Genomic DNA, 25,306 nt, shown 5'->3' on the forward strand with positions numbered 1-25,306 from the left:
ATTTGTGCTGGTAATGACCCACCTTGATTATCATACACATTTTAAAGAGAGTGGTCACTTTGGATGGGCTATTACCAGCAGGAGAGTGAGTTTGTGTGTGCGGGGGCGGAGGGTGAGAAAACCTGGATTTGTGCTGGAAATGGCCCAACTTGATGATCACTTTAGATAAGCTATTACCAGCAGGAGAATGGGGTGGGAGGAGGTATTGTTTCATGGTCTCTGTGTATATAATGTCTTCTGCAGTTTCCACAGTATGCATCCGATGAAGTGAGCTGTAGCTCACGAAAGCTCATGCTCAAATAAATTGGTCAGTCTCTAAGGTGCCACAAGTACTCCTTTTCTTTTTGCGAATACAGACTAACATGGCTGTTACTCTGAAACCAAGCAATAAAGCACTCCTATGTTAACAGACAAATAGGCTTGAAGCCAAGGTCCCCAAACAATACAGGTGGTTGGTAGGTATACAATAAATCAAGAAAATTAATACATCACCATGTCACTGACGAACAAGGAACGAGACAGGATCACACGAGGACTCGGGAACAGGAACCAGGAACTCTGGAATCCACAGGAACAGCGCAGGAAATCAGGAGCAATCAGGAACAACAGGTAAGTTCTGGTCTTCTCTTCTGGTCAATGTTCCCTCTAATTTTTTCCATCTATGTGCAGAATGAATTTTGTTATGTGCACCAATATCGAGGTAATATGAGGATGGGCACCACCAGTAGAAACAAAAAACCTAGATATAACATATTTTTTTAAGTTACCATAGGTATCGAAGAAGAAGAAAGGAAGAATATTAAAACAAGGTACACTGCTTCAGATGTTTATTTAATATGAAATCAAATAATAATAAAATTAACACTGCAAAAATTTCAGTAGCCTATTAGGATTACATGTATCTATTCCTTTTGAGACATAAAAGAAAATTATCAATTTTCTTGATATAAGAAACAAAATATTTTATCATTAGTATTGATGCATGAAATAAAATGTTTACACTTTATGCTTGAAATTAAAGATATCTCTTGGCTTGATATTAAAAGTTTTCATCTAGTGTCTTTATGTATGATTGATATATATATTCCCTTTTTTTTGTGACACCTGTATGAAATTACTTTATTTTCTTGATTTAGGAGACCACTAATCACTGTCATTGGAATGAGACCCCAGGCCAGTAGTTAGCAGATTAGATGATGGGGCAGACACTTGCCACTGGCTATGAACCTTTTCTTTTCTGTCTTTACCACTCTTCCAGTGTATATATAGAGTGTCACGGTTTACTTCTTCACCACTTGAAGTATGAAATTTGATCCTCGTTGGCATATCCAGGTGATTTTATTTCAATCTGTTTCATGATTTAGTTTTGATATTATTCATATGGCTAAAGCCATGCTCACAGTCAGCATTGGAGACTTGGAAAGTTGCACATATATCCACCAGTTGTGAAAGTACACTCTATTGTTCTGCATTTTTGTAGAATAAAAGTCACCATTTCCTGGAAATTTATCATCAACTTTGCTTAATGTTTCTCTGCAATTATGTATTTCTAATTGTTGTATTTGTTCACAATGGACTCCTTTTTTCCCATGGTGTTTTGGGTAGATGACTTCACTCGGCTAAGGTCCAAAATTTTTCTGTATTTGTCAACTAGCTTGCTAATGTTTTCAATGCTAAATCATAACTGATTTGCTGTGATGAAAGTAGGCAAAATCAAAAGCTACCTATTCATTTAGTTCCTTTTCTGGAAACCTTTTATTCAGATGATCACCCCGGAGATATGAAACTTAGAATGGATTCACCGCTGAATTGTTCATCTCTTGTGCTTGATGCAATTAGATTTTTCACACTGTTGGTCCAAGAGACTGTTTCTCCTAGATAGTGTCCTCTCATCTTGCGGATCTGGACCCTTGCTAACTGTACAGCTTCAACTGTTGTTAAAGAGCTCTTCTGAAAGCATTTGGTCAGTTCTGCTAATTCATATAAGACATCATTTAATGCAGTCAGAGTGATACCGTAATTAGTGTCAAAAAGCTTCTTCAGGCAGTACTTTGCTATCGGGTGAATTGAGATTTCACGTTCAAAGTATCTAGGAAGGGTCTCTTAATTGCACATCAAAGCACTTACTGTGAAATGTCTAGATAGCCAGCTGACTTTATTTAGAGGTTTAAATGCTACAGTCTCATTTTCTGAGATGTTTGCCATTTCCTCAAATTGTCCTCTTTGGACTGAGGATCTGCAGAAGACTGTATAGATGGTCTTCAAAAGTGTTTCTATTTTCTTCAACATTGGTACTTTGTTCCACGCATCGACTAACTCCAGATTTTCTCAATGGACCACACAGTGTTTTTCTGTTAAATGTGGAATGCACTCCCTGAGTTGCATGGCAGCACCATTGTTTTTCCTAGTATGACAAAAGCACCATCAGAAGTGAACGTCACCATTTTCATCAAGTCTAGCTTATTGAGAGTGTAGAAATCCACCAAACAGTGTATTAAACACTGCAGCTGCTGCATCTCTGAACTTAACAGAAATATCTGTGCTTTCTTCAATAATAAGTGTATAATAGGAAGACAGGCGAATCTCTGACATGATTTCTCCATGGACAACACTGTTGTTTGATTCCAAAAACTCAAAAGCATAGTTTTTGCTACGCCATCTCATTGGTACATGCAGATACTTTGCCATGTGATCATTTATATTTTGCACAGAGTTTATGGAGCTGTTCATTTGTACTGCAAGCAGAACGTTATGAGAAATTTGATTTCTTCTGGCTTTGAACATTGTCTTTCCATCAGTTCCAGTCTCTTCTGTCTGTCGTTAGTGGTTTCGGATAGAATACTTTGCAAGTCAAATCCCAGTGGGCGAGAATTTATGCTTCTAAGAATATGTGCAGCAGATTCAGGACCTTTGCTTGATAAATGCCTCTTCATGTAGTCCAATTTCCATCTATCTTCCCATTTCTTGCCTGTAGAGAAATCACTGGATATTCTAGCTCCAGCACAAATTTTGCAGATCAAGCCCACATCAGCACTGTATTGGAATATTTCCCTCAGTTGTACACGAATCTTGCCTCTAGATTGTTGAGATTCTGTTTCTACTATTTCATCCAGCCACTCTCCTTTGAACGTGAGGCAGCATTTCTTCTTAGGATTTGCTCCTTTGTTGGTTGATACTGTTTGCCTTCATTTAAACATGGCTGTTAAAAGGATATGCTTTTGTTAATAAATAGAATTTCCACAAAAATAATTAAAATCAATAATAATTTTTAAAATTCTACATTAAACTCTGACATTTTACTCAATTACTGTAGGCAAGACTTTACCAATAGTATTTGTTTTATATGTTTGATGTGAGAGAAGCAACTTGGAACAGTTAATCGTTATATTGAACAGCAACATTGTTAAATTGAACCGAAAACCCTATAAGGTTATTGCAAATATGTACTTTTATCAGCAAAACACACATATATTACAAGTATAAATTCTATCAATCTTACCGAAAACTGGGTGAAAATCAAGAGAGTAGCAACTGCACACCACATTGCAACTGCCCCTTGGCTACGTGTCCTTCTCTGTCCCAGTTTCCCAGCACAAAGAGAGATGTCAGCACCAGTCCAGCGAATACGGAGCAAAATTCAAGTTATTTTTTTCTTTATTCCTATCAAAAACATAATGAAGCCCTGACATTCTGACAAGTTTATTTGACTGAATTTACCAAGATAAACACAAGTTGCCATCGCTCAGGATGTGCGCAGCTGTAATAATCAAGTGCGTGGCACTTGATGGACTGTTATGTGGCCATGCAGGCATGCAGCTTAGAGGGAATGCTGCTTCTGGTCTTGACTTGACTTGACATCTCAGCTGGTTTCACTTATTAGGTACTGGGCTGCTCTGAGGGCGGACAATCTGGAGTGCTGTGCGCTTAGTCCTTATATAACTTCCTGTCTCTGGGCAGATTACACTTGTTACATGATCAGTTCCCGCCTTTGTTTGAAAAAGGGCACCATCTTAACAAACACGAAGGGGTACCAACATGGAGGCCAAACAACAACCCTGGTAAAACAAAATGGCGATTTAGGAATTGGCCCTACAAATGTATATTTATTTTGATGAGTTATGATAATAGGTGAATTTAAGCCATGTTATTGGACTCTAATTCTTAAGGTTTATTGTATTTTCAAAGTAGCCTAAAGGATTTAGGCGATGGAATTCCATTGATTTTTTTCAATGGGATTTGAGCCCCTAATTCCCATAGACTCCTTTTGAAAATCCCAGCATGAGATTTAGAGAGAGAGTGTGTGTTGTGAAACCCAACTCTATTGAAGTCAGTGGGAGTTTTGCCATTGATATCTGTGGGCTCAGGATTTCACCAATTGCGTACTTAGATTGTTATGTCTTCAAGGCAGGGGCTGTGCACTTTGCACAATGAAGTAGGGCCCATATTTATTTGTAATGCAAATAAATAAGAAGAATTGTGCTATTTTTATACATTATGGTTCTTTGGCAAGACTTCAGAGGAATACTTTGCAAATTGTACTTTCCCAGGATCATTTTACAAAGCAGATATTGCCCCTCAGAAGGATGACTAGACAAATGCTACATTAATAGAGATACAAAAAGGAGAAAATAAACCATTATCACAGAATGTGGTGATTCACTGTGGGCTCGATCCTATAGATCTTTTGATGCTTTTGATCATGTCTGATGCTTTAGGATCTAAAGCCCTAGCTACATATCTTTTTCCAAATGTACTGTAGTCCCAACTTCAAAAGTATAGAAGTGTAATATATGTATTTATGATAAAATTATTTCTGTAAAACAATTCATCCCTGTTCTTCACACATACAAAGCCTTTTGCAAACCTTGTTGTGCAGTTGCATCCACTTAGAACAAAGATAGAACAAAAGTCTAGACAAGACAGGAGTCAAATATAAGGGTTTGGGAGTTATGAGAACTCTGGGTATCCTGTAATATTGTGGGAGAAGCCTGTAATTGAATTTAATAACCAGGTTCTTAGTACTAAAACAGAAGATAAAAAGAAAAGTTTTAAAAAAACTAATAAAACAGTACAATAGATTGCCTTTGTTTCAACTCTCAGTAGATGAATTATCTGTCATATAACTACTTTTGATAAATTCACGTAAGCATGTTTCAATAAACACAGCCCACAGAATTCCTAATAAGCTTACTGTATAGTTGCTTTCTTTGTTACTCGAGCATGTGGACAAGGTAAAAATTAGGGCTCAAAATTTATTTATCTAGTCCATTTATCTTTGGTATTTATAAGATGTCTCTGTTACATTTTCATCTAATCATCTTTAATGATATGTTAATTGAATACAATTAATGAAGTAATCATATTTTTGTAGCTTTTTATATGGCAACAAACATACATCTTACTAATAGTAATTATTAATTAATTAGAAAGGGTAATTCTGCTTCATGATATCTTTGATTACTGATGTGATACTGACATTTGAATCAGTAAAGTCAGTGGAAGTTTTGCTTAAGTAAAGGCTGCAGGAAAGCCCAATATCTGTAACTGTCAAGTGTGGCATCTATTAAGGTTAAATGTTTGTAACACTTTAGTGGTGAATGATCACACAGGAGGAAATGAAGAATTAATCTTTAGTAGCTGGTCAGCTATTGGTAGCCTCTCACTGGAAAAAGAAAAATAGCTCCACCATAGAGGAATGGTTAAAAAACATATGGGAAGTTGTGGTTATGGAAAAAAATTAAGATACCAATGATGTATCCAGCAAAATAGACAGAGGACAAATAGATACTAGATATTTGGTTACCTTTTATTCAGTACTCAGAAAAAGTAGATTCACCTTCAAAAAAAAAAAATCCGTACGCCTATCCAGTTGTTTTGAGTATTAATATTTGATAGACATGCCTGGTCTGTTAAATATGTGTAATAGAGAGATTTCACTCACTCTAGTAATGATATACTATAGGTGGTGTAATGACGCTCGCTCTGTAATATGATAACACCCTACAAAATAGAAAGATCTGATTACTATATTCCTGTCTCCTTAAACAAAAGCTAACTTGTAATAAGTGTTATGTTTCTGATAGTTACATGACAAAGATTGGTAAACTTGTTAAAACTTCCTAAATAAATAAACATTAGTGGTGATTGAATTTGTGCAGAAATACTTTAGTGAAACTGTATGAGTTAGGATCTTGGTAAGAAACTGTTGCTGGATTGAAGAAAATAAGTAATTTCTGTATTGTGTTGCTTTACCATACCTATGGACTGTAACCTGAAATCCAGGCACAATAAGATGGATAATAAATGTTTGTTTTAAATGTATTACATTTTAAATTATTGCATAGAGGGTAGAGAGTTCTCTGTTTACATGGGCAATGAAACAAATGTGATGAGAGAAAATTCTTCATCAAAGAGATCAAGTTTTATGATGTATATAACGGAAGTACTATTTAGATTACAGGTTTCAGAGTAGAGCCTTGTTAGTCTGTATCCGCAAAAAGAAAAGGAGTACTTATGGCACCTTAGAGACTAACAAATTTATCTGAGCATAAGCTTTTGTGAGCTACCGCTCACTTCATCGGATGCATGCAGTGGAAAATATGGTGGGAAGATTTTATATACACAGAGAACATGAAACCATGGGTGTTACCATATACACTGTAACGAGCGATCAGGTAAGGTGAGCTATTACCAGCAGGAGAGAAAAAAAAAAACCCTTTTGTAGTGATGATCAAGGTGGGCCGTTTCTAGCAGTTGACAAGAATGTGTGAGGAACGGAGGTGGGAGGGATAAACATGGGGAAATAGTTTTACTTTGTGTAATGACACATCCATTCCAAGTCTTTATTCAAGCCTAATGTAATGGTGTCTAGTTTGCAAATTAATTCCAATTCAGCAGTCTCTCATTGGAGTCTGTTTTTGAAGTTTTTTTGTTGAAGAATTGCAATTTTTAGGTCTGTAATCGAGTGACCAGAGAGATTGAAGTGTTCTTCAACTGGTTTTTGAATGTTATAATTCTTGATGTCTGATTTGTGTCCATTTATTCTTTTAGGTAGAGACTGTCCAGTTTGGCCAATGTACATGGCAGAGGGGCATTGCTGGCAGTTGATGGCATATATCACATTTCCCCCCTCCTTCCCCTGTTCCTCACACGTTTTTGTCAACTGCTGGAAATGGCCCATCTTGATTATCACTACAAAATGCTTTTTTTTTTTTTCCCCTCTCTTGCTGGTAATAGCTCACCTTACCTGATCACTCTCATTAGACTGTATATGGTAACACCCATTGTTTCATGTTCTCTGTGTATATAAAATCTCCCCACTGTATTTTCCATTGCATGCATCCGATGAAGTGAGCGGTAGCTCACGAAAGCTTATGTTCAAATAAATTTGTTAGTCTCTAAGGTGCCACAAGTCCTCCTTTTCTTTATATAGATTACAGTATGTTTTACCTTTAAACAGTACCATGCCTGAATATTTTACATAGAACCATTGATTAAAAAAACAAACACTATAAATATGAAGAAATATTGAGGGGTGGGGTGGGTCAGCTTTTACTCACCATGAACATTTGCTGTGAGAAATGTATATAACCTTTTTTTTTGTTCCTTCGATTTTGTAGACATTCATTTATCATTCAGTGGAAAATTAGAAAGTAGAAAAGATGGAATTGTTTGCTATAGTTACATAACAACAGTATACTTAATTACTGCACTACTTCTCATAGTATGGTAATTTTAAAATTGGAGTGGAAACCAATTGCTAGAGTTATTTGAAACTGAACTTGACAGAGTACTGGAAAGTATATTGTACTGTTTGAAAAAACCCTGAACTGGTGGGGTAACGAAGGGCCTGATCCAAAGCCCATTGAAGTCAGTGGAAAGATCCTCAGTGAACTAATAAGTCTTTTACAGCATAATTCATTACTGTGTTACTCCAGTTTTATGACCGTTTAACTCATTTACTTCAGTAGTTTCACCAGCTAAAAGGAGGAAAAATCAATTCCCTGGTTTCTATAATATTTCCTTTACCATCTGTTGTAACTTTTTAAGGAAGCAGTATTTTTTTTAAAAGCTCACTTTGGATCTCTCTCAAACCCAAAGAGAAGCAAGCAGTTAGGCAGTCAGTGTGTAATTAGATAAAATGAGATTAGTTTTGGAGTTGACAGTTTTGGCATATAACAATTGTGTGAAACATCTACCAAATAGTTTGGAACACTGGTACCTCTGAAGAAAGGATCTGCTTGTAAGATGGTCTAATCTTTCAAATCTGGAGCATACTAGAATGGAGTCTGACCAGGACTGCAGTGAACAGATAGAAGAGAACTTGTCATTGAGTCAGTCTGATTGCTGCATGATAGTAGAACCCACTGTAGTTTAATGAAACTGAGATACAAAAACAAATAACACCCTCACCCGACCCCAATCACATAAATTCCAATGCTGTAATATAAAAATGGATATACATATTTGCTGTCAACAATTTCACATCTGCACCAAAAATAGACCGAATGCTTCATCGTAGCTACCCAATAACCATGCTACTAAAATATTATAATATTCAGATAACTCAGCTGTGGAATTCCCAGTCAGGCTCCACTTCCAACCCCAACTATCAGTAAGGTAGTCTGACAATAATGAAATGTATGTTTAAGGTATTGAGCAAGAAAGAAAGTATTGCATGGGTGGTATAAACAGTGTATCTAGTATATTGCATATGTGGACAATGAAGAACCAGTCCTGCAGACTTTATGTATGTAAAACTCCCATTGACTTCTCCATGAAGGTTATGAGAACAGGTCTACCTTGCTGTCCCAGCGCCCCTCAGATGTGGAATGGGACATTCTGCCAGCTAGTTGTCACCTGATGACTCAGGTAAAGAAAGCCAATCAGCTATGGCTGAAGTTGAGATAAGAGAGCCCAGCCTTCTTAACTAAAAGACAGCTAAAGGTAAGGAAGAACTGAAGTTAGGCCAGGGGGTCACCCATCTCAGCTTGACTAACTTCTCTTTTCCTACTCTCTCGGAGGATCAAGGGTCCCAGCTCTGGCAGGGATCTTCACTTCCTCCCAGATACCTCGTGATCTGAAATCTTTGGGGCTACTCCCCTTCCCTTCCCCTAGAGGCAGCAGGAGGGCAGTGCCTGGCAAGTAACTGTCTTTTACAAAGAAAATACACACGTGGTATGTGTAGGCAAGGACACTTCCCCACCCCCACTCAAATTGAGGAGAATATTTTGTTAGGGAACTATGCTCTTAAACTTACAGCACTGTCTATGCCAGTCGTTATCAAACTTTTGTATTAGTGACCCCTTTCAGACAGCAAGCCTATGAGTTCCCTTATATATTAAAAACACTTTTTAAATATTTAATACTATTATAAATGCTAGTGGGGTTTGGGGGTGGAGACTGACAGCTCACGAAGTGGTGTTTGGGGGTGGAGGCTGACAGCTCACGAACTCCCATGTAATAACCTCATGACCCCCTGAGGGTTCACAACCCCCAGTTCTAGAACTCCTGGTCTATATCTAATTAACAAGTCATAATAGCAAAAATATAGGCTATAAAATAAAACATTTGTCAACAGCTCCCAAATTTAAGAGCTGAACTATATAAGGAATGAAAATTAAATAGTTTACTTAATGCTGCTTTGAAGATTCAACACACTGTTATGGAAGCAGATCATACTAGTCTGTCAGCTCAATAAAATCGTTGTTTGTTTTTAATTAAATCGTTAAATAATCCCCTGTTTTCTGAACTGCTTACAGCACTGTGCAATTATTCTAACACTAAACTCCTAGTCATTCTTCAGAATGTCATAACTGCTGATTTTCTTCGACATCCTTAAGACATTCTATGATAAATTAAAAGGCCTGTTTTAATTAAATAAGTATATACATTCTTTCATCAAGGTAGCTGATTCACCAAATATTATTTAATAAATGAAATTTCATATCCAGAAATATTTCTAAATTCTGAATGGCATTACTGTAATATGTGTTGCTTTTCATAATTACAACTTTATTAATTTTAGATATTGGCACACTTCTGTCATGTTATGCAACTTTTTAGTTTTGCAAGTATTGAATTTCATCATAAATTCTATTTATTATTGACTGTGGACAGATTTTTGTAAAATGATGCAAAAATACCACTGTCTTCAAATATTACTTCTTGTTCCCAAGTTTTTCATGATGTTGAGGAACTTGAAACAGGCCTAAACCTCTTATAACACTGTAGTTTTGCAACACAGCCAATTAGTCTGGTAATGGGAAATCTAGGTGCTGAAAAAATGTGGGATCAGGCCTAAAATACATATTGTACAAATAGGATATAACTGTTGCTTGATGTGTTGAAAAAGCAGAACATGTGAAACCTCCAACGATGTGGCTTTGAACATAGTCAATTGGATAGGATATTTTCAACTTAAGGGACAAAAATAATTTCCATGATGAGCTCAAGCCTATATTCTCTGTACACCTAAAGCTCCCATTGACTTTAATGGGAATTTTGAGTGCACAAGAAATGTAGCATGGACCCTGTAAAAGGAAAGCTCCAGTTACTGTGTGGTAAATTTTCAGAAGAAATGGGTTAATAGAATCACAAATGTTCATTATTAATGTGTAAAAAGAAAAGGAGTACTTGTGGCACCTTAGAGACTAACCAATTTATTTGAGCATAAGATTTCGTGAGCTACAGCTCACTTCATCGGATGCTTATGCTCAGATAAATTGGTTAGTCTCTAAGGTGCCACAAGTACTCCTTTTCTTTTTGCGGATACAGACTAACACGGCTGCTACTCTGAAACCTGTCATTATTAATGTGTGTAACTCAGGTTTATTATTATTATAGTCAGGACAGGTAGCCATGTCTATAGAAAAGGTTAGAGAGACAAGGTGAGTGAGGTAATATCTTTTATTGGAGAACCTTCTGTTGGTGAGAGACACAAGCATTCAAGCCACATAGATCTCTTCTTCAGGTCTGGAAAAGGTATTCCCACAGTAACTGTAAAATGCAAGATGGAACAGATTGTTTAGCATAAGTACTTAGCACATATTGTTAGGGACTATTCAATGTAGAGTGGCCGTTAACATTGCGATGTTGCACTCTATATGATTTTATAAAAATATGCTAACGAGTGTGAATATAATGTAACTGGAATGTGCTTCATGCGAAAGGTCTCTTGTAAGGTATCATTACAAGTTTATAATCTACTGAGTGTGGTCATCCAATTTGTATAAGTGTATCACTCTTGTATCTGAAACTAGAAATATGAAATATAACTCTGAGGTCCTGTTGTAGTTATGCAAAGTGTGGGCCATTAATGGTGGTTTGGAATCTTGATGGCTCCCATTAACCAGGACAATTGTCTGTAGATGGCTCCGTTTTACTTGTAAGTCTTCCTGTATAATGTGTGCTGGCAAGTGGGTAATGAAGTCTTACAGTGACGTGATCATGTCACCTGAGCTGGAATCCATCTTTAACGTGGTGCTTTTCTATTTAGAAGGAAGGGTGGGAACCCAGAGAGGGACAAAGGATTCCCGCCTTATGCAAAAGATATATAAATGGGTGGAACCGAACAAAGAGGTAGCCATCATGAGAAATCCCCTAGCTACCACCTGAGCTGGAATAAGGGCTGTACGAGGGGAAAGGATTGTGCCCAGACTAGGAACGTGTTCAGTCTGTGAAAGAAACTTATTGAAACATCTCTGAAGGTGAGATTTTATCTGTATTCAATTTTATTACTGTACTAGACTTAGACTTGCGTGTTTTTTTATTTTATTTTGCTTGGTAATTCACTTTGTTCTGTCTGCTATTACTTGGAACCACTTAAATCCTACTTTCTGTATTTAAAAAAATCACTTTTTACTTATGAATTAACCCAGAGTATGTATTAATACTGGGGGCGGCGGCAAACAGCTGTGCATATCTCTCTATCAGTGTTATAGAGGGCGAACAATTTATGAGTTTAACCTGTATAAACTTTATACAGGGTAAAACGGATTTATTTGGGATTTGGACCCCATTGGGAGTTGGGCATCTGAGTGTCAAAGATAGGAACACTTCTTAAGTTGCTTTCAATTAAGTCTGCAACTTTGGGGCATGTGGTTCAGACCCTGGGTCTATGTTGGAACAGACTGGCGTGTCTGGCTCAACAAGACAGGGTGCTGGAGTCCCACGCTGGCAGGGAAAGCAGGAGCAGAAGTAGTCTTAGCATATCAGGTGGCAGCCCCAACGGGGTTTCTGTGATCCAACCCGTCACAAACACCTCTGCAGTCACAGGACAAAAAAAGAGGGGTTGTGGGTTACAAATTGTTGTAATAAGCCATAAATCCAGTGTCTCTGTCCAGTCCGTAATTTTTGGTGTCTATCTGAGTAATGAATTTAAACGTTCAGGTTTATCTTTTGAAAGTGTTCCTTTGAGGATGAAGACTGAAAGGTCAGATATAGAGTGATCGCTTTGTGAAAAGTGTTCACCTACAGGTGATAAGGTGTTTTTTTTTTCTTTTTCCTATTTGAGAGCACAGTGATTGTCTGGGTTCACTCACATAGTTGTTATAGGATCATTTGGTGCCCTGGATGAAGTATACCACATATTGTGATAAGCATGTGTAGGATCAATGGATCTTGAAAAGTGTGTTGTGGGGAGAGTTGATCATTGTTGAAGTGTAGATATGTCTGCCAGTTTTGCTGCTGTTTGTTGTTCTTGTGGGATCTGGTGCCACTTTGAGTTGGTGTGCCCTGGTCTGTGGGGAGTTTTCTTCTTCTGATGAGCTTGGAGAGGTTGGGGGATTGTTTGAAGGTCAGAAGTAGGGGTTCAGGAAAGATTTCTTTCAGAATGGGGTCCCCATTGAGTATAGGTTGTAGTTGTTTGATGATATCCCATATGGTTTCCAGTGTGGGGTGGTAGGTAACAACTAGGGGTTGTCCAAGAGTTTATATTACAAGACGCTTTCAATTGCTTATAATTTTGCCAAACTAACCATTGGTCTGAAATTTTCCAGACAGGGAATCTACCTTAGGCTGCTTATTTAAAAAAAACAAAAACAAAAAAACTTTCAGCAAAAACTAGTTTAGCAGTTTCTGGGAATGAGATTGGAAAAAAAAATTCCTTTAATGTTATAAAAACTTATTGTTTTGTTGAGAAGTGCGCACCTACAAGCTTTGCAGCAGGGACTTGAAGTTTTGCCTGGTAGAAGAAGGTATTTCTTTTGTGTCAGGAATGTGCCTTTTGCTTTTCCCGTAAAAACAGCTAAATTTGATTACGTTATAAGCCTCTGAAAAGTTTCAGTTTGCACATGTGGTAGCTAAATTCTCAGAAGATTCTAGATGTGTTGAATATGATCTTTGCCCAGAACTTCAAAGGCTGAGCAAGACCTGCCTTGTAATTGTTTTTCCCAGCTGCTGTGACATCAGGCACCAGAGCAGGGCGACTGGATCTCCTGTGTGCCCAGTGGTCCCTCTGCTGCTATTTGGCTCCTCTGCCACACTTCCTAGACAAGCCTGACTCAAATGCAGAGAGGACAAGAGCTGGATTGGACAAGGGGCTGGGGGTGTGGAAGACAGAGTGAGTAGATTGAGACAAGGATCCTGGTGGTAAGGGGAGGAGGGAAGATCTGGGACTGGGAGCCAAGGGTGAAATGGGGGAAACACCAGTTGGACAAGGTTCAAGGGAGAGATGTGGGAGATTGGGATTGGGTGGGCAAGAAAGCTGGGATTACTAGCAAGAATGTGGAAGGAAGAGGGAGTTTGCCTGGGATCTGTCCGAGAGGAGTTACGCTAAGTGCTGCATTAGGGAGGCTGTCTTGGTGAGTATCTGAATGTGTGTTGTGGAGACAGTTTGTCAATTTGACCGTGTGCTTTATTGTTTGAAAAGTGTGAATTGGGAGTGCTTTGTTCTACGTGAGCCTTAAGTGGGCCTGACTGTTATAAAAAGGCAGTCAGCGGCGAACCAGGGGAGCTGCAAACAGAGGGAGTTTGCCTGGGAGTTCGCCTGGGGAGAGCCCACTGAGGCTTTCATCTTGCAGGCTTCTCTGAGTAGTTACTACAACACCTGAGGAAGCTCTTAGAAGGAAGGTAATATGGATGGTGAGTGTTCAGCTGCTGTTACCTGCACAGGATGTGCCATGTTTGTCTTTCTTCCACAGGACAGAAGTGACTTTGTCTGTACAAGGGCAAGCTGGTCTCCATATTGGAAGAGAAGGTTCAAGGTCTGGAGAAACAAGTATCGACCCTGCGTTGCATAAGAGAAACTGAAGATTTCCTGGACAGACGTCAGGATATGCTTCTAAGGGCATAACATTCTGAAGATTCAGAACAGGCTCTGCAGCGGAAACAGAAGGATGGTGAAGAAATTTGGCAGCATGTGACCTCCAGAAGAAGAAAGGGGAGCATCCATGTACCAGCAATGCAGATACAGGTAAGCAACCGTTTTCATGTTCTCTCCACAGGTAGTAATGCGGAGAGTGGACTAGATGATACATCTGAGGGAAGGGAGCAGAAGGAGACTCCGCTGATTGGAAGGCATGAGATGCACTGTCTTAGGGAAGGGAGTTCCATGACCACTGCTCCCAGGAGAAGGAGGCAGCGGGTGGTGGTGATCGGGGAGTCCCTCCTCAAGGGGACTGAGTCATCTATCTGCCGCCCTGACTGGGAAAACTGAGAAGTCTGCTGCTTGCCAGGAGCTAGGATTCATGATGTGACGGAGAGACTGCTGAGACTCATCAAGCCCTCAGATCGCTACCCCTTTCTGCTTTTCACATGGGCACCAATGATACTACCAAGAATGACCTTGAGCGGATCACTGCAGATTACATGGCTCTGGGAAGAAGGATAAAGGAGTTTGAGGTGCAAGTGATGTTCTTGTCCATCCTCCCCGTGGAAGGAAAAGGCCCGGATAGAGACCATTGAATCGTGGAAGTCAGTGAATGGCTATGCAGGTGGTGTCGGAGAGAAGGCTTTGGATTCTTTGACCATGGGATGGTGTTCCAAAAAGGAGGAGTGCTAGGCAGAGACGGGCTCCACCTAACGAAGAGAGGGAAGAGCATCTTCGCAAGCAGGCTGGCTAACTCAGTGAGGAGGACTTTAAACTAGGAGCACTAGGGGAAGGAGACCAAAGCCCTGAGGTAAGTGGAGAAGTGGGATACCGGGAGGAAGCACGAGCAGGAGAGCGCAATAAGGGAGGGCTCCTGCCTCATACTGAGAAAGTGGGATGATCAGCGAGTTATCTTAAGTGCCTTTACACAAATGCAAGAAGCCTGGGAAACAAGCAGGGAGAACTGCAAGTCCTGGCACAGTCAGGGAATTATGATGTGATTGGAATAACAGTGACTTGGTGGGATAACTCACATGACTGGCAAAAAGAAAAGGAGTACTTGTGGCACCTTAGAGACTAACCAATTTATTTGAGCATAAGCTTTCGTGAGCTATAGCTCACTGATGAGCTGTAGCTCACGAAAGCTCATGCTCAAATAAATTGGTTAGTCTCTAAGGTGCCACAAGTACTCCTTTTCTTTTTGCGAATACTGACTAACACGGCTGTTACTCTGAAACCTGTCACATGACTGGAACTCACATCACTGTCATGGATGGATATAAACTGTTCAGGAAGGACAGGCAGGGCAGAAAAGGTGGGGGAGTTGCATTGTATGTAAGAGAGCAGTATGACTGCTCAGAGCTACGGTATGAAACTGCAGAAAAACCTGAGAGTCTCTAGATTAAGTGTAGAAGTGTGAGCAACAAGGGTGATGTCAGAGTGGGAATCTGCTTTTGACTACCAGACCAGGGGGACGAGGCTTTCTTCCGGCAACTAACAGAAGTTACTAGATCGCAGGCCCTGGTTCTCATGGGAGACTTCAATCACCCTGATAACTGCTGGGAGAGCAATACAGTGGTGCACAGACAATCCAGGAAGTTTTTGGAAAGTGTAGGGGACAATTTCCTGGTGCAAGTGCTGGAGGAACCAACTAGGAGCAGAGCTGCTCTTGAACTACTGCTCACAAACAGGGAAGAATTAGTAGGGGAAGCAAAAGTGGATGGGAACCTGGGAGGCAGTGACCATGAGATGGTGGAGTTGAGGATCCTGTCACAAGGAAGAAAGGAGAGCAGCAGAATACGGACCCTGGACTTCAGAAAAGCAGATTTTGGCTCCTTCAGGGAACTGATGGGCAGGATTCCCTGGGAGAATAACACGAGGGGAAAGGAGTCCAGGAGAGCTGGCTGTATTTTAAAGAATCCTTATTGAGGATGCAGGAACAAACCATCCCGATGTGTAGAAAGATAGTAAATATGCCAGGTGACCAGCTTGGCTTAACAGTGAAATCCTTGTTGATGTTAAACACAAAAAAGAAGCTTAGAAGAAGAGGAAGATTGGACAAATGACCAAGGAGGAGTATAAAAATATTGCTCAGACGTGCAGGAGTGAAATCAGGAATGCCAAATCACACTTGGAGTTGCAGCTAACAAGAGATCTTAAGAGTAAGAAGAAGGGTTTCTTCAGGTATGTTAGCAACAAGAAGGTGGTCTAGGAAATTGTGAGTCCCTTACTGAATGAGGGAGGCAACTTAGTGACAGAGGATGTGGAGAAAGCTAATGTACTCAATGCTTTTTTTGCCTCTGTCTTCATGAACAAGGTCAGCTCCCAGACTACTGCATTGGGCAGGACAGCATGAAGAGGAGGTGACCAGCCTTCTGTGGAGAAAGAAGTGGTTCGGGACTATTTAGAAAACCTGGACGAGCACAAGTCCATGGGGCCAGATGCGCTGCCTCCGAGGGTGCTAAAGGAGTTGGCGGATGTGATTGCCATTATCTTTGAAAACTCATGGCGATCGGGGGAAGTCCCGGATGGAAAAAGGCTAATGTAGTGCCCATCTTTAAAAAAGGGAAGGAGGAGGATCCGCGGAACTGCAGGCCAGTCAGCCTCACCTCAGTCCCTGGAAAAATCATGGAGCAGGTCCTCAAGGAATCAATTCTGAAGCACTTTGAGGAGAGGAAAGTGATCAGGAACAGTCAGCATGGATTCACCAAGGGCAAGTCATGCGTGACTAATCTAATTGCCTTCTATGACAAGATAACTGGCTCTGTGGATGAGGGGAAAGCAGTGGACATGTTATTCTTGGACATGTTATTCTTTGACTTTAGCAAAGCTTTTGATACGGTCTCCCACAGTATTCTTGCCAGCAAGTTAAAGTAGTATGAGCTGGATGAAACGACTGTAAGGTGGATAGAAAGCTGGCTAGATCATTGGGCTCAACAGGTAGCAATCAATGGCTCAATGTCTAGGTGGCAGTCGGTATCAAGCTGAGTGCCCCAAGGGTCAGTCCTGGGGCTGGTTTTGATTCAATATCTTCATAAATGATCTGGAGGATGGTGTGGATTGCACCCTCAGCAAGTTTGCAGATGACACTGAACTGGGAGGAGAGGTAGATACGCTGGAGGGAAGGGATAGGATACAGAGGGACCTAGACAAATTAGAGGAGTGGGCCAAAAGAAATCTGATGAGGTTCAACAAGGACAAGTACAGAGTCCTGCACTTAGGACAAAAAGAATCCCATGCACTGCTACAGACTAGGGACCGAATGACTAGGCAGCAGTTCTGCAGAAAAGGACCTAGGGGTTACAGTGGACAAGAAGCTGGATATGAGTCAACAGTGTGCCCTTGTTGCCAAGTAGGCTAAAGGCATTTTGGGCTGTATAAGTAGGGGCATTGCCAGCAGATCAAGGGATGTGATTGTCCCCCTCTATTCGACATTGGTGAGGCCTCATCTGGAGTACTGTGTCCAGTTTTGGGCCCCACACTACAAGAAGGATGTGGATAAATTGGAGAGAGTCCAGCGAAGGGCAACAAAAATGATTAGGGGTCTGGAACAGATGACTTATGAGGAGAGGGTGAGGGAACTGGGATTGTTTAGTCTGCAGAAGAGAAGAATGAGAGGGGATTTGATAGCTGCTTTCAACTACCTGAGAGGGGGTTCCAGAGAGAATGGTTCTAGACTATTCTCAGTGGTAGAAGAGGACAGGACAAGGAGTAATGGTCTCAAGTTGCAGTGGGGGGGGTTTAGGTTGGATATTAGGAAAAACTTCTTCATTCGGAGGGTGGTGAAGCACTGGAATGCATTACCTAGGGAGGTGGTGGAATCTCATTCCTTTGAGGTTTTTTAGGTGAGGCTTGACAAAGCCCTGGCTGGGATGATTTAGTTAGGGATTGGTCCTGCTTTGAGCAGGGGGTTGGACTAGATGACCTCCTGAGGTCCCTTCCAACCCTAATATTCTATGGCTCTATGATTCTAAGAGGACAGTGGGGATTGAGAGCAAGTGGAGGGGCAGGAAGACTGAGGTCAGATGAGGAGTTCGGGGGGAGGAAAGACTAGGACTGGTTGGGCAAGAAGACTGGGACAAGGAGTTTGGAAGCGGGAGATGACTACATTCCAGCGAGGAGCCCTGTGGTAGGGTAGGGGCTGGGATGAGGAACCCAGGGATGGAGACTGGGCCTGGGAGCCAGGGTGAGGAGAAGATTGAGGCTCAAATAGTGAATCTGGAGAGAGAAACTGGATATGACCAGGCAAAGAGATTTCCATTGGAAGTGGGAGACCAGACTTAGGCTGGAGGGGACAGGGGAAGAAGGGTGTGGTACCACTAGAGAACACTCCCATCCAGAACCTGGAATGGAACCCAAGATTCCCTAGTGTCAGCATTCCTCTTTTTGCAAATATATGTGAAACCCTGTAACAAACGGTGTCCCCCATCCCTCTGTAATACCATTGACAGAGGATGGTAACCTACAACTGCCATCATTTACTCTGTTAGCTCAGGTGGTAGATGGCTATGCCATGGATCTACAGGTTCCAACCCTGCTGGTGACCTATGTGGGCGTCAGTATTATTCGCATTAAGACTGCAAAGTCAAGCACTCAAAAGTTAGTAAACGCCAAATTTAAGGTGGCCTGTACAACCTTAATTCGTACCACTTGTGTGTATCCACTGTGATAAAGTCTTAAATTACATGATCAAATAATATTTTTTCCTTGTCTCTCTGATTATCTATAAAGCAGGCATTGTGCAAAGTACTGAAATAAGAGCTTCTCATCACTACCTCCCTATTGACCTTAACCCTAGACCACTAATGTTCAGCTTTTGAAGAGTGGTGGTGATGTTCACTTTTCATGGAGCTTCTCCAACAGAGAAATTGAAAGCTTGGTAAAGAACTATCAGTTATCAGGCTAGGAGGCAGACTGCCCCAAAATGACTAAAATGTTAGGTGAGGAATCAAAACAGTGGGACTCTTTGCATAAGTAATGATTATTCCTGGGCATTAAAGTTGCAGATTGGTGTAGGGATTAGCAAAAAAATTCAAACAAAGTTCTTTATCTGACTAATTGCACCTCTTTCTATCTGCAGATTGTGATTTTTTTTTTCAGTTATTTGCTGTATATATTTCTATGAATAATTCCTGGTCTAGTAGAATCTGAATGTTTCCCACACTATCAGAAATTGCTTAGGGCACAAACAAGGCTCCACCATTGCTGTTTATCTTGGACTGTTCTTTGCATGTCCTCTGTGTTACTAACTCCCATATCTTTTCCTACTCTGGGTAAAATTCAGTGGAGGGATTCTCCAGGAGCCCCTCTTGCATATTCCAGCTGGTTGAAAATTTTCCTCTAGACTTTCCCCCACAAAAAAGGCCCTTTTTTCAATGAAAACTTTTATGGAAAGTTGTTTTGTTCAAAAATGTCTATTTTTTCAATTTAAATACCAAAAGCTGAACATTTTTCAGTTTTCAAAATCCGAGTTTTTTCAAAAAACAAACAAAAAAAATGTTTTATTAAAAACCAAGGGTTTTTTTGTTTTGTTTCATTGAAGAACTGGAAAAATTCCACCAAAAGGTGGTTGGTTTGTTTGTTTTTTATCGAGTTTAGAAAAATGAAAAATTTGTTTACATTTTGCCATTTTCTGACCAGTTCTAGTGTCTAGATTGTTTGCTTATTGGGCAAATTTAACACAAATTCTTGATTGGACACACAGGCTGCATGGTATGTTTCGGTTCCCTGATTGAAGAGGTATAATTCTTAGAATCAGGTTTTTGTATCAAATTCAGATTTCATTTTCCACAAGTATTCTCCAAGGTTCCATGAAATTTATTGTTATGGCAAATATTCCTGCCAGTATACTTGTTCACTAGAATATCTGCATAAAGAAAACACAAGGAATGTAAACAGTCTCAGCAAGTTTGTTTAAAAATTTGAACTTCTATTCATGGAAAAAATCTTGCCATATTCATCCAGCTCTTGATTTGAGGACCATTTGAGATAAGAGCTCAATGTGTGGACTTGTATCAGAAGAATATCCAACCCTTTTGAGGTTTTCAGTATATATTGCAGATTCTGGAACATCTAACTATACAGTCTGACATTCTGTCTGCATCAGTGGTCAAAACTCAGTTCTTCAGAGCAAGACTTAGGGAAAAAATAATTTAAAAAATACATTCTCCACCTCATAATGCATCTAGCCAATTATACAGTTCTGTACATTGAGTTGGGAGAATGATCTATTTCAGAGTGTGAAGTGGGATTTCCCTGCATCAAAAAGTACTTCCAAATTTATTGCACAGCAGGTAAAATCTGAAAATGGCAAGCAGCCTGTGGAAGACATGCACCCTTCTGGCTGGGCATACATAGCAGCTCTTTCCTCATATACAGCCCCCTTCTGACAGCTGCTCTAGCTCTGTGGTGATTTCTCTTCTTGTGACGTATCCCTCTGATCAGGTCAATTTAAAGTCTCTCCCCATTTGGGGTAACAAAAGTAAAAAAAAGGTCCCAACACAAAAGTTCCTTCTGCCCCCCCTTGGGCTATTCCTTGGCCCCTCTTGGAGGCTGAGCTTCAGGTCCATCCTGGGCTCAGTAGTCCTTATATTGAGCTTGTATGCCCCTTCCTTGGGGCTGATAGAAGAACCCAATCCCACCCTCTTGTCTGGGTTCTAATCCAGGGATCCTGTATTAAGCAGGCAGGTCTGCTCCTTCAGATGCACTGCTGTTTCCTTGGGCCACTTACTACTTGGCCCCAGGCCTGTGGCTTCTCCCTCAGTCCTCCTAGCTCATTCTTTCTCTGCTGGAATGCCAACCCTTCCTGACTGCCTCTCTGTGCCTTGCCCCCCAAAACTCACCACCGGGATTAACTCTGTCCCTGTGGCCTTCTTTAGCTTGCCTTCCTCAGGCTCTTCCCAGAGAGCAAGAACTCCCTATTGCCTCTCCCCTGGGTTTCTCTGTCCTGGCCCCCTCTCCTGGATCTCCTCTTCAGCTTTTACTTCCTTGTTTATGAAGAAGCTCTTCCCTACAGGGGTGTCATAATAAATCAAGCCTGATGCCTTCTCCAGGTACAGCAAGGTGGGCTAATTGGGGTCTCAAACTCCTGTTAACCTTTTGTTCAGCTGTCTGGGGTAGCCACCTTATCACACAGACAAACCTGCTGAGGCTCCACAGTAGCAATTGTAGGTTACCAAAGGTGGAAAGGTCTGTTCAGAAACAAAGAAACTTTTGGCCAGAGAGAGAAGGCACATATCCAAAGCTACAGAAATGTTTGTGGTCAGTTTTATGTTTGTATTATTGGTGGTCGTCAGACGTTTAGTTTAAATAATAATATGAGGCAGTCACCCATCCTTAAGACCTAACACTGGCACGGTGATATCCCCACTGTCCTTCCCTTAATGTCAGAAAGTGGTATTCAATATACTCTTGTTCTCCTGCAACGACATAGAGGGTGGGACACCAGAGGTAGGAGAGAAGGTAAGGGAAAAGAGATGAAACATTGGGGAGTGAAAGGGACAATAGGGGAGAGGTATAGAGATGTATACCATCAAAGTGGAAGGTCAGAAATAACACATGGGAGGAGGGTTGAGGGGACTGGATGCATTTCACAGTCAGGGCATGGGGGACTCATACCACCACTCTCCAACTACAATCACACCCCATGGGCATAGCCTGTGGGGCAGAGACTTCCCTTGCCAGTAGTGGGTTCCAGAACTCCACCCTTTGCTTTGGTGTGGAGACCCCCTCCTACAGCCTGTGAGGAGCCAAGAATTCATCCTCAAGTGATGCCAACACCATTATTAGTCTCACTCAGCTTTATCAGCAAGGCACCTTGATCAGCAAACAAACAGCCTCAGTGTCCCCCCAGCATCAGCTTCTCCGTCACTAATCCTTCCCTCTGGGCTCTTGGCCAATCTTCACATGCAGCATAGTGCTGGCTCACCAAGGACACCCACTCAGGCTGCTCCCTGAGTTTGTGCCCTGGACCTGGGCTCAGACGCTCTGCAGTGTCTCAGCAGCCATTGTTGCCACACCCACACATCCTCTCTGGTTGCCTGTGAATTCTTCACCCAAGTCCCAGAGAGCTTTTAACAGGAAGTTAGGGGCAGGATTTCCTGCCACCTCTCTATCCAACCAGAGCTCTTGCCAATCAGGGCTACAGATTTCTGCTATGGTGTTACATTCCTCCCTTCCAGTGAAAGGAAGGAGGACCAGCAGCAGGAACTCAGGGGTGGGATTTTCTCCCAGTCCCTTACTGAACTGGGGATTTGGGCTGGCTCCCCTCTCTGCCCAGCCCCTAATTAATCAGAGGGCATGGAGGCTGGGCTTTCCCTTTCATGCTGATGCTATTCTGGGGGGTGACTGCTCCACACGTGCTATGCCCTCCTACACAGGGAGGGTGGTCAATGGATCTGCGCACCAACTGATTATGCTATAGGGTAGGGTTCTGTAGTAGATTATAACACCACAGAAGCAAGAGGGTGGCATGCAAAAAAGAGATGCAAAATTGCTTCCCTGGGCTGCTCCTGGGGTGGTACATCTAGGTGCCATGCCTTACAGAGGGCAAATTAAAAACACAATCTAACTCTGAGATTAGGAAGAAGCCGTTTAATAGTACTAAATCTTAATGGGCTTTGTCTAGCCTGTCTTTTTTTAAAATTCTTTTATATTCATTATTAAATATAAAACATCACCAAAGAGTTGAAAGCACTTGGAGTCAGCAGCTTAATGCAAATCTGCTGAAGTATAACCAGAGGTTAAAACCTGATCTAACTTGAACATTATACATATACAAACTGTTGAGTTCAAGTGAGAATTCTCATGTGTGTATTAAATTACAGTGCAACCCTGAGCTGACCCTTTAAGAGGAAGACAATACATATAATAGTGTATTTGATACAAAGAATGTGCTATAAGCACGCATGCATTTGAAGTGCATGAGGGGAGAGGTGGGAAGAGAGGTAATGTAAAGGCAGTTAAAAGGTGAACAGGGCACCTTTGGAAGTCTAAGGCAGAAAATTTAAAAGAGAGGCATTGTATAAAAATGTCATCTGATCTACCCAGCTACTCCATCCTCTGCTCCAAAAGTTGTCAGTGCAAATTATGGAGCATGTAGTTTATCCAGCAACATTGCTTTAGTCTGAAATTCCTGACTCTCTCCTTGATGAAAGATAGTTTCAACACTTTACATTGCTCTGCAAAAGAATCCCTGGCTACTTTAAAGGGATGATTTTTGCCCTCACTTTTGCCGTCACCAACAATAAGAATATAATGTGAGGAGACATTATGATCTCTCACCAAATCCACACACTATTTCTCTCCTAAATACTTTCTGCAATATTTCTCTTTACAGTTTCAACAAACTATTCTTACTTTCACAGGGATTATAACACTGTGAATGTTTTCCTCTGTGGGACTATTCTGCTAGAATTCCCCTCCCCCCTCCCCGCACCTCCATATACATTTAAGTACATCTGGGGGCAGCTTTCAGGGTGTTAAGACTTTTTTTGACGGTGTGTTTGTTTATTGTATGTATGAAAGAGAGGGAGGGATATGGTGGTTTCTGTGGTTTTGCATCTACTCTTGAAAACAAGCATGTGGGTAGTTTTTAGAAAATTAGTAATCTATTAAATTTATATATGCCCTATATCCTGAGGCACTTTAAAAACTTTCACATAAACTATATTATCACTACATCCACCATTGAAATACACAGGGATCACTTTATCCCTTAATGAAATGCACTGTCCTCTACAGTAGAATACAAAAACTCCTTAACACTGCACAGCAATACAATACAATGGCTGAAGGGAACATATTTTTAAAAAGCTGAATTGTACTTCTCTGAAGTAGCTAAACCTCTTGAGACTCATGGGCACTTACTTCAGTAGAGGGCAAGGTATCCATAATTTCCACAGAGAGTGGGCAGTTTAATATCCATTGAGAATTCACTTCAGTTCAGGAATTCTCCATTTTTTTTAATAGTGTGAGCCACATCTGAACAGAGATTGTCTCACTGACCAATTCCCATTCTACTATCCAAACACAGTCCCATTCACGATCAGCATGCCTATGACAACTGCAGCAATTGCCTCCAAGGAAAAATCAGAATAGGAAATTAGTCAAGAATTTTAAGATGACTAATAGGATAAATGTTTTGTTCATTTGAAACAAATTGTTTATGCTCTTCATTTAAATCTTACTCCCACCTATTCTGTTTTTTCCCCAGATTTCCATGCACATGCTTCCCTGTTGGCTGGTCCTCATCCCTCCAATCTTCTGCATATTCTTTTCCCGCAGATAGCACCTGGGTAGTTACTGGTAGTCCCTCTAGGGGCTGGAGTATCTAAAGTCCCACTCCAAAAAATACTTACACACTTGCTTAACTTTATGGACTGTGAATAGTCCTACTGAAGTCAATGTGCAGAGTGTGTAAAATTAAGCAGGTGCATTAATCTTCAAAGGATTGGGGTTTGTAGGGAGCCAGGGTGGCTTCCCTCCGAACCAGAGGGTAAAGAGCCACCCTCTCAGCCTGAGTGGGTGGGGCCAGACCAAGCTTACGCTGATCCCCGGAAGGGGTGGGGTGGGACAGGAAGTACAAAGGGGGGGGCCCTTTGCCCAGTGAGAGGAGCACCAGGGAGAGAGACAGACACAGGCTGCTTCCTCCAGACCCTACTGCCGACCCAGGAGGAACCTGACCGGGAGGAAGGCCTGTGGCGATCAGGACTGCCAGCTGCTGAGTACCCGGAGGACCTGGAGGGGCCAGGCTGTAACCCGGGCCAGCGTGAGCCTGACACAGAGGGGGGAGCTGGAGCTGCCAGCAGCTGAACGCCCGGACAAGCTGGAGGGACCAGAGAGGCCCACTTGAGAGACCAGGAAGTAGCCCAGGGGCAGAACTGCACCATGTGGTGGGTGTATTTGGTCAGCGGGGCGCGGATGGCCCCCCGCTGACCCAGCGGCAGGACCGTCTCCTCCCGCCACTGTCAGGGCCCTGGGCTGGAACGCAGTGGAGTT

At 41.4% G+C, this 25,306-nt stretch overlaps 1 protein-coding gene and 1 long non-coding RNA gene across 5 annotated transcripts in view; one reads left to right on the forward strand and one right to left on the reverse strand.

Moving 5' to 3' along the window:
* On the forward strand, window positions 1-24,857 carry LOC140910755 (uncharacterized). Of its 2 annotated transcripts, XR_012158725.1 has the most exons (7): window positions 1-609; window positions 1,137-1,332; window positions 11,498-11,708; window positions 13,396-13,561; window positions 14,142-14,413; window positions 19,043-19,248; window positions 24,522-24,857. It is a non-coding gene; the product is annotated as an uncharacterized lncRNA (long non-coding RNA). The 2 variants fall into 2 exon arrangements; XR_012158726.1 differs by lacking the exon at window positions 19,043-19,248.
* Window positions 10,934-25,306, reverse strand: part of LYAR (Ly1 antibody reactive) — a 55,280-nt gene continuing 40,907 nt past the window's right edge. For all 3 annotated transcript variants that reach the window (XM_073342511.1, XM_073342513.1, XM_073342512.1), the window contains one exon: window positions 10,934-10,998. In XM_073342511.1, coding sequence (XP_073198612.1) covers window positions 10,947-10,998 — 52 coding nt within the window. In that variant the 3' untranslated portion in view covers window positions 10,934-10,946. The remainder of the gene's footprint in view (window positions 10,999-25,306) is intronic.

Source organism: Lepidochelys kempii, chromosome 4 (genome assembly GCF_965140265.1).
Source record: "Lepidochelys kempii isolate rLepKem1 chromosome 4, rLepKem1.hap2, whole genome shotgun sequence".
Classification (NCBI taxonomy): Eukaryota; Metazoa; Chordata; order Testudines; family Cheloniidae; genus Lepidochelys; species Lepidochelys kempii.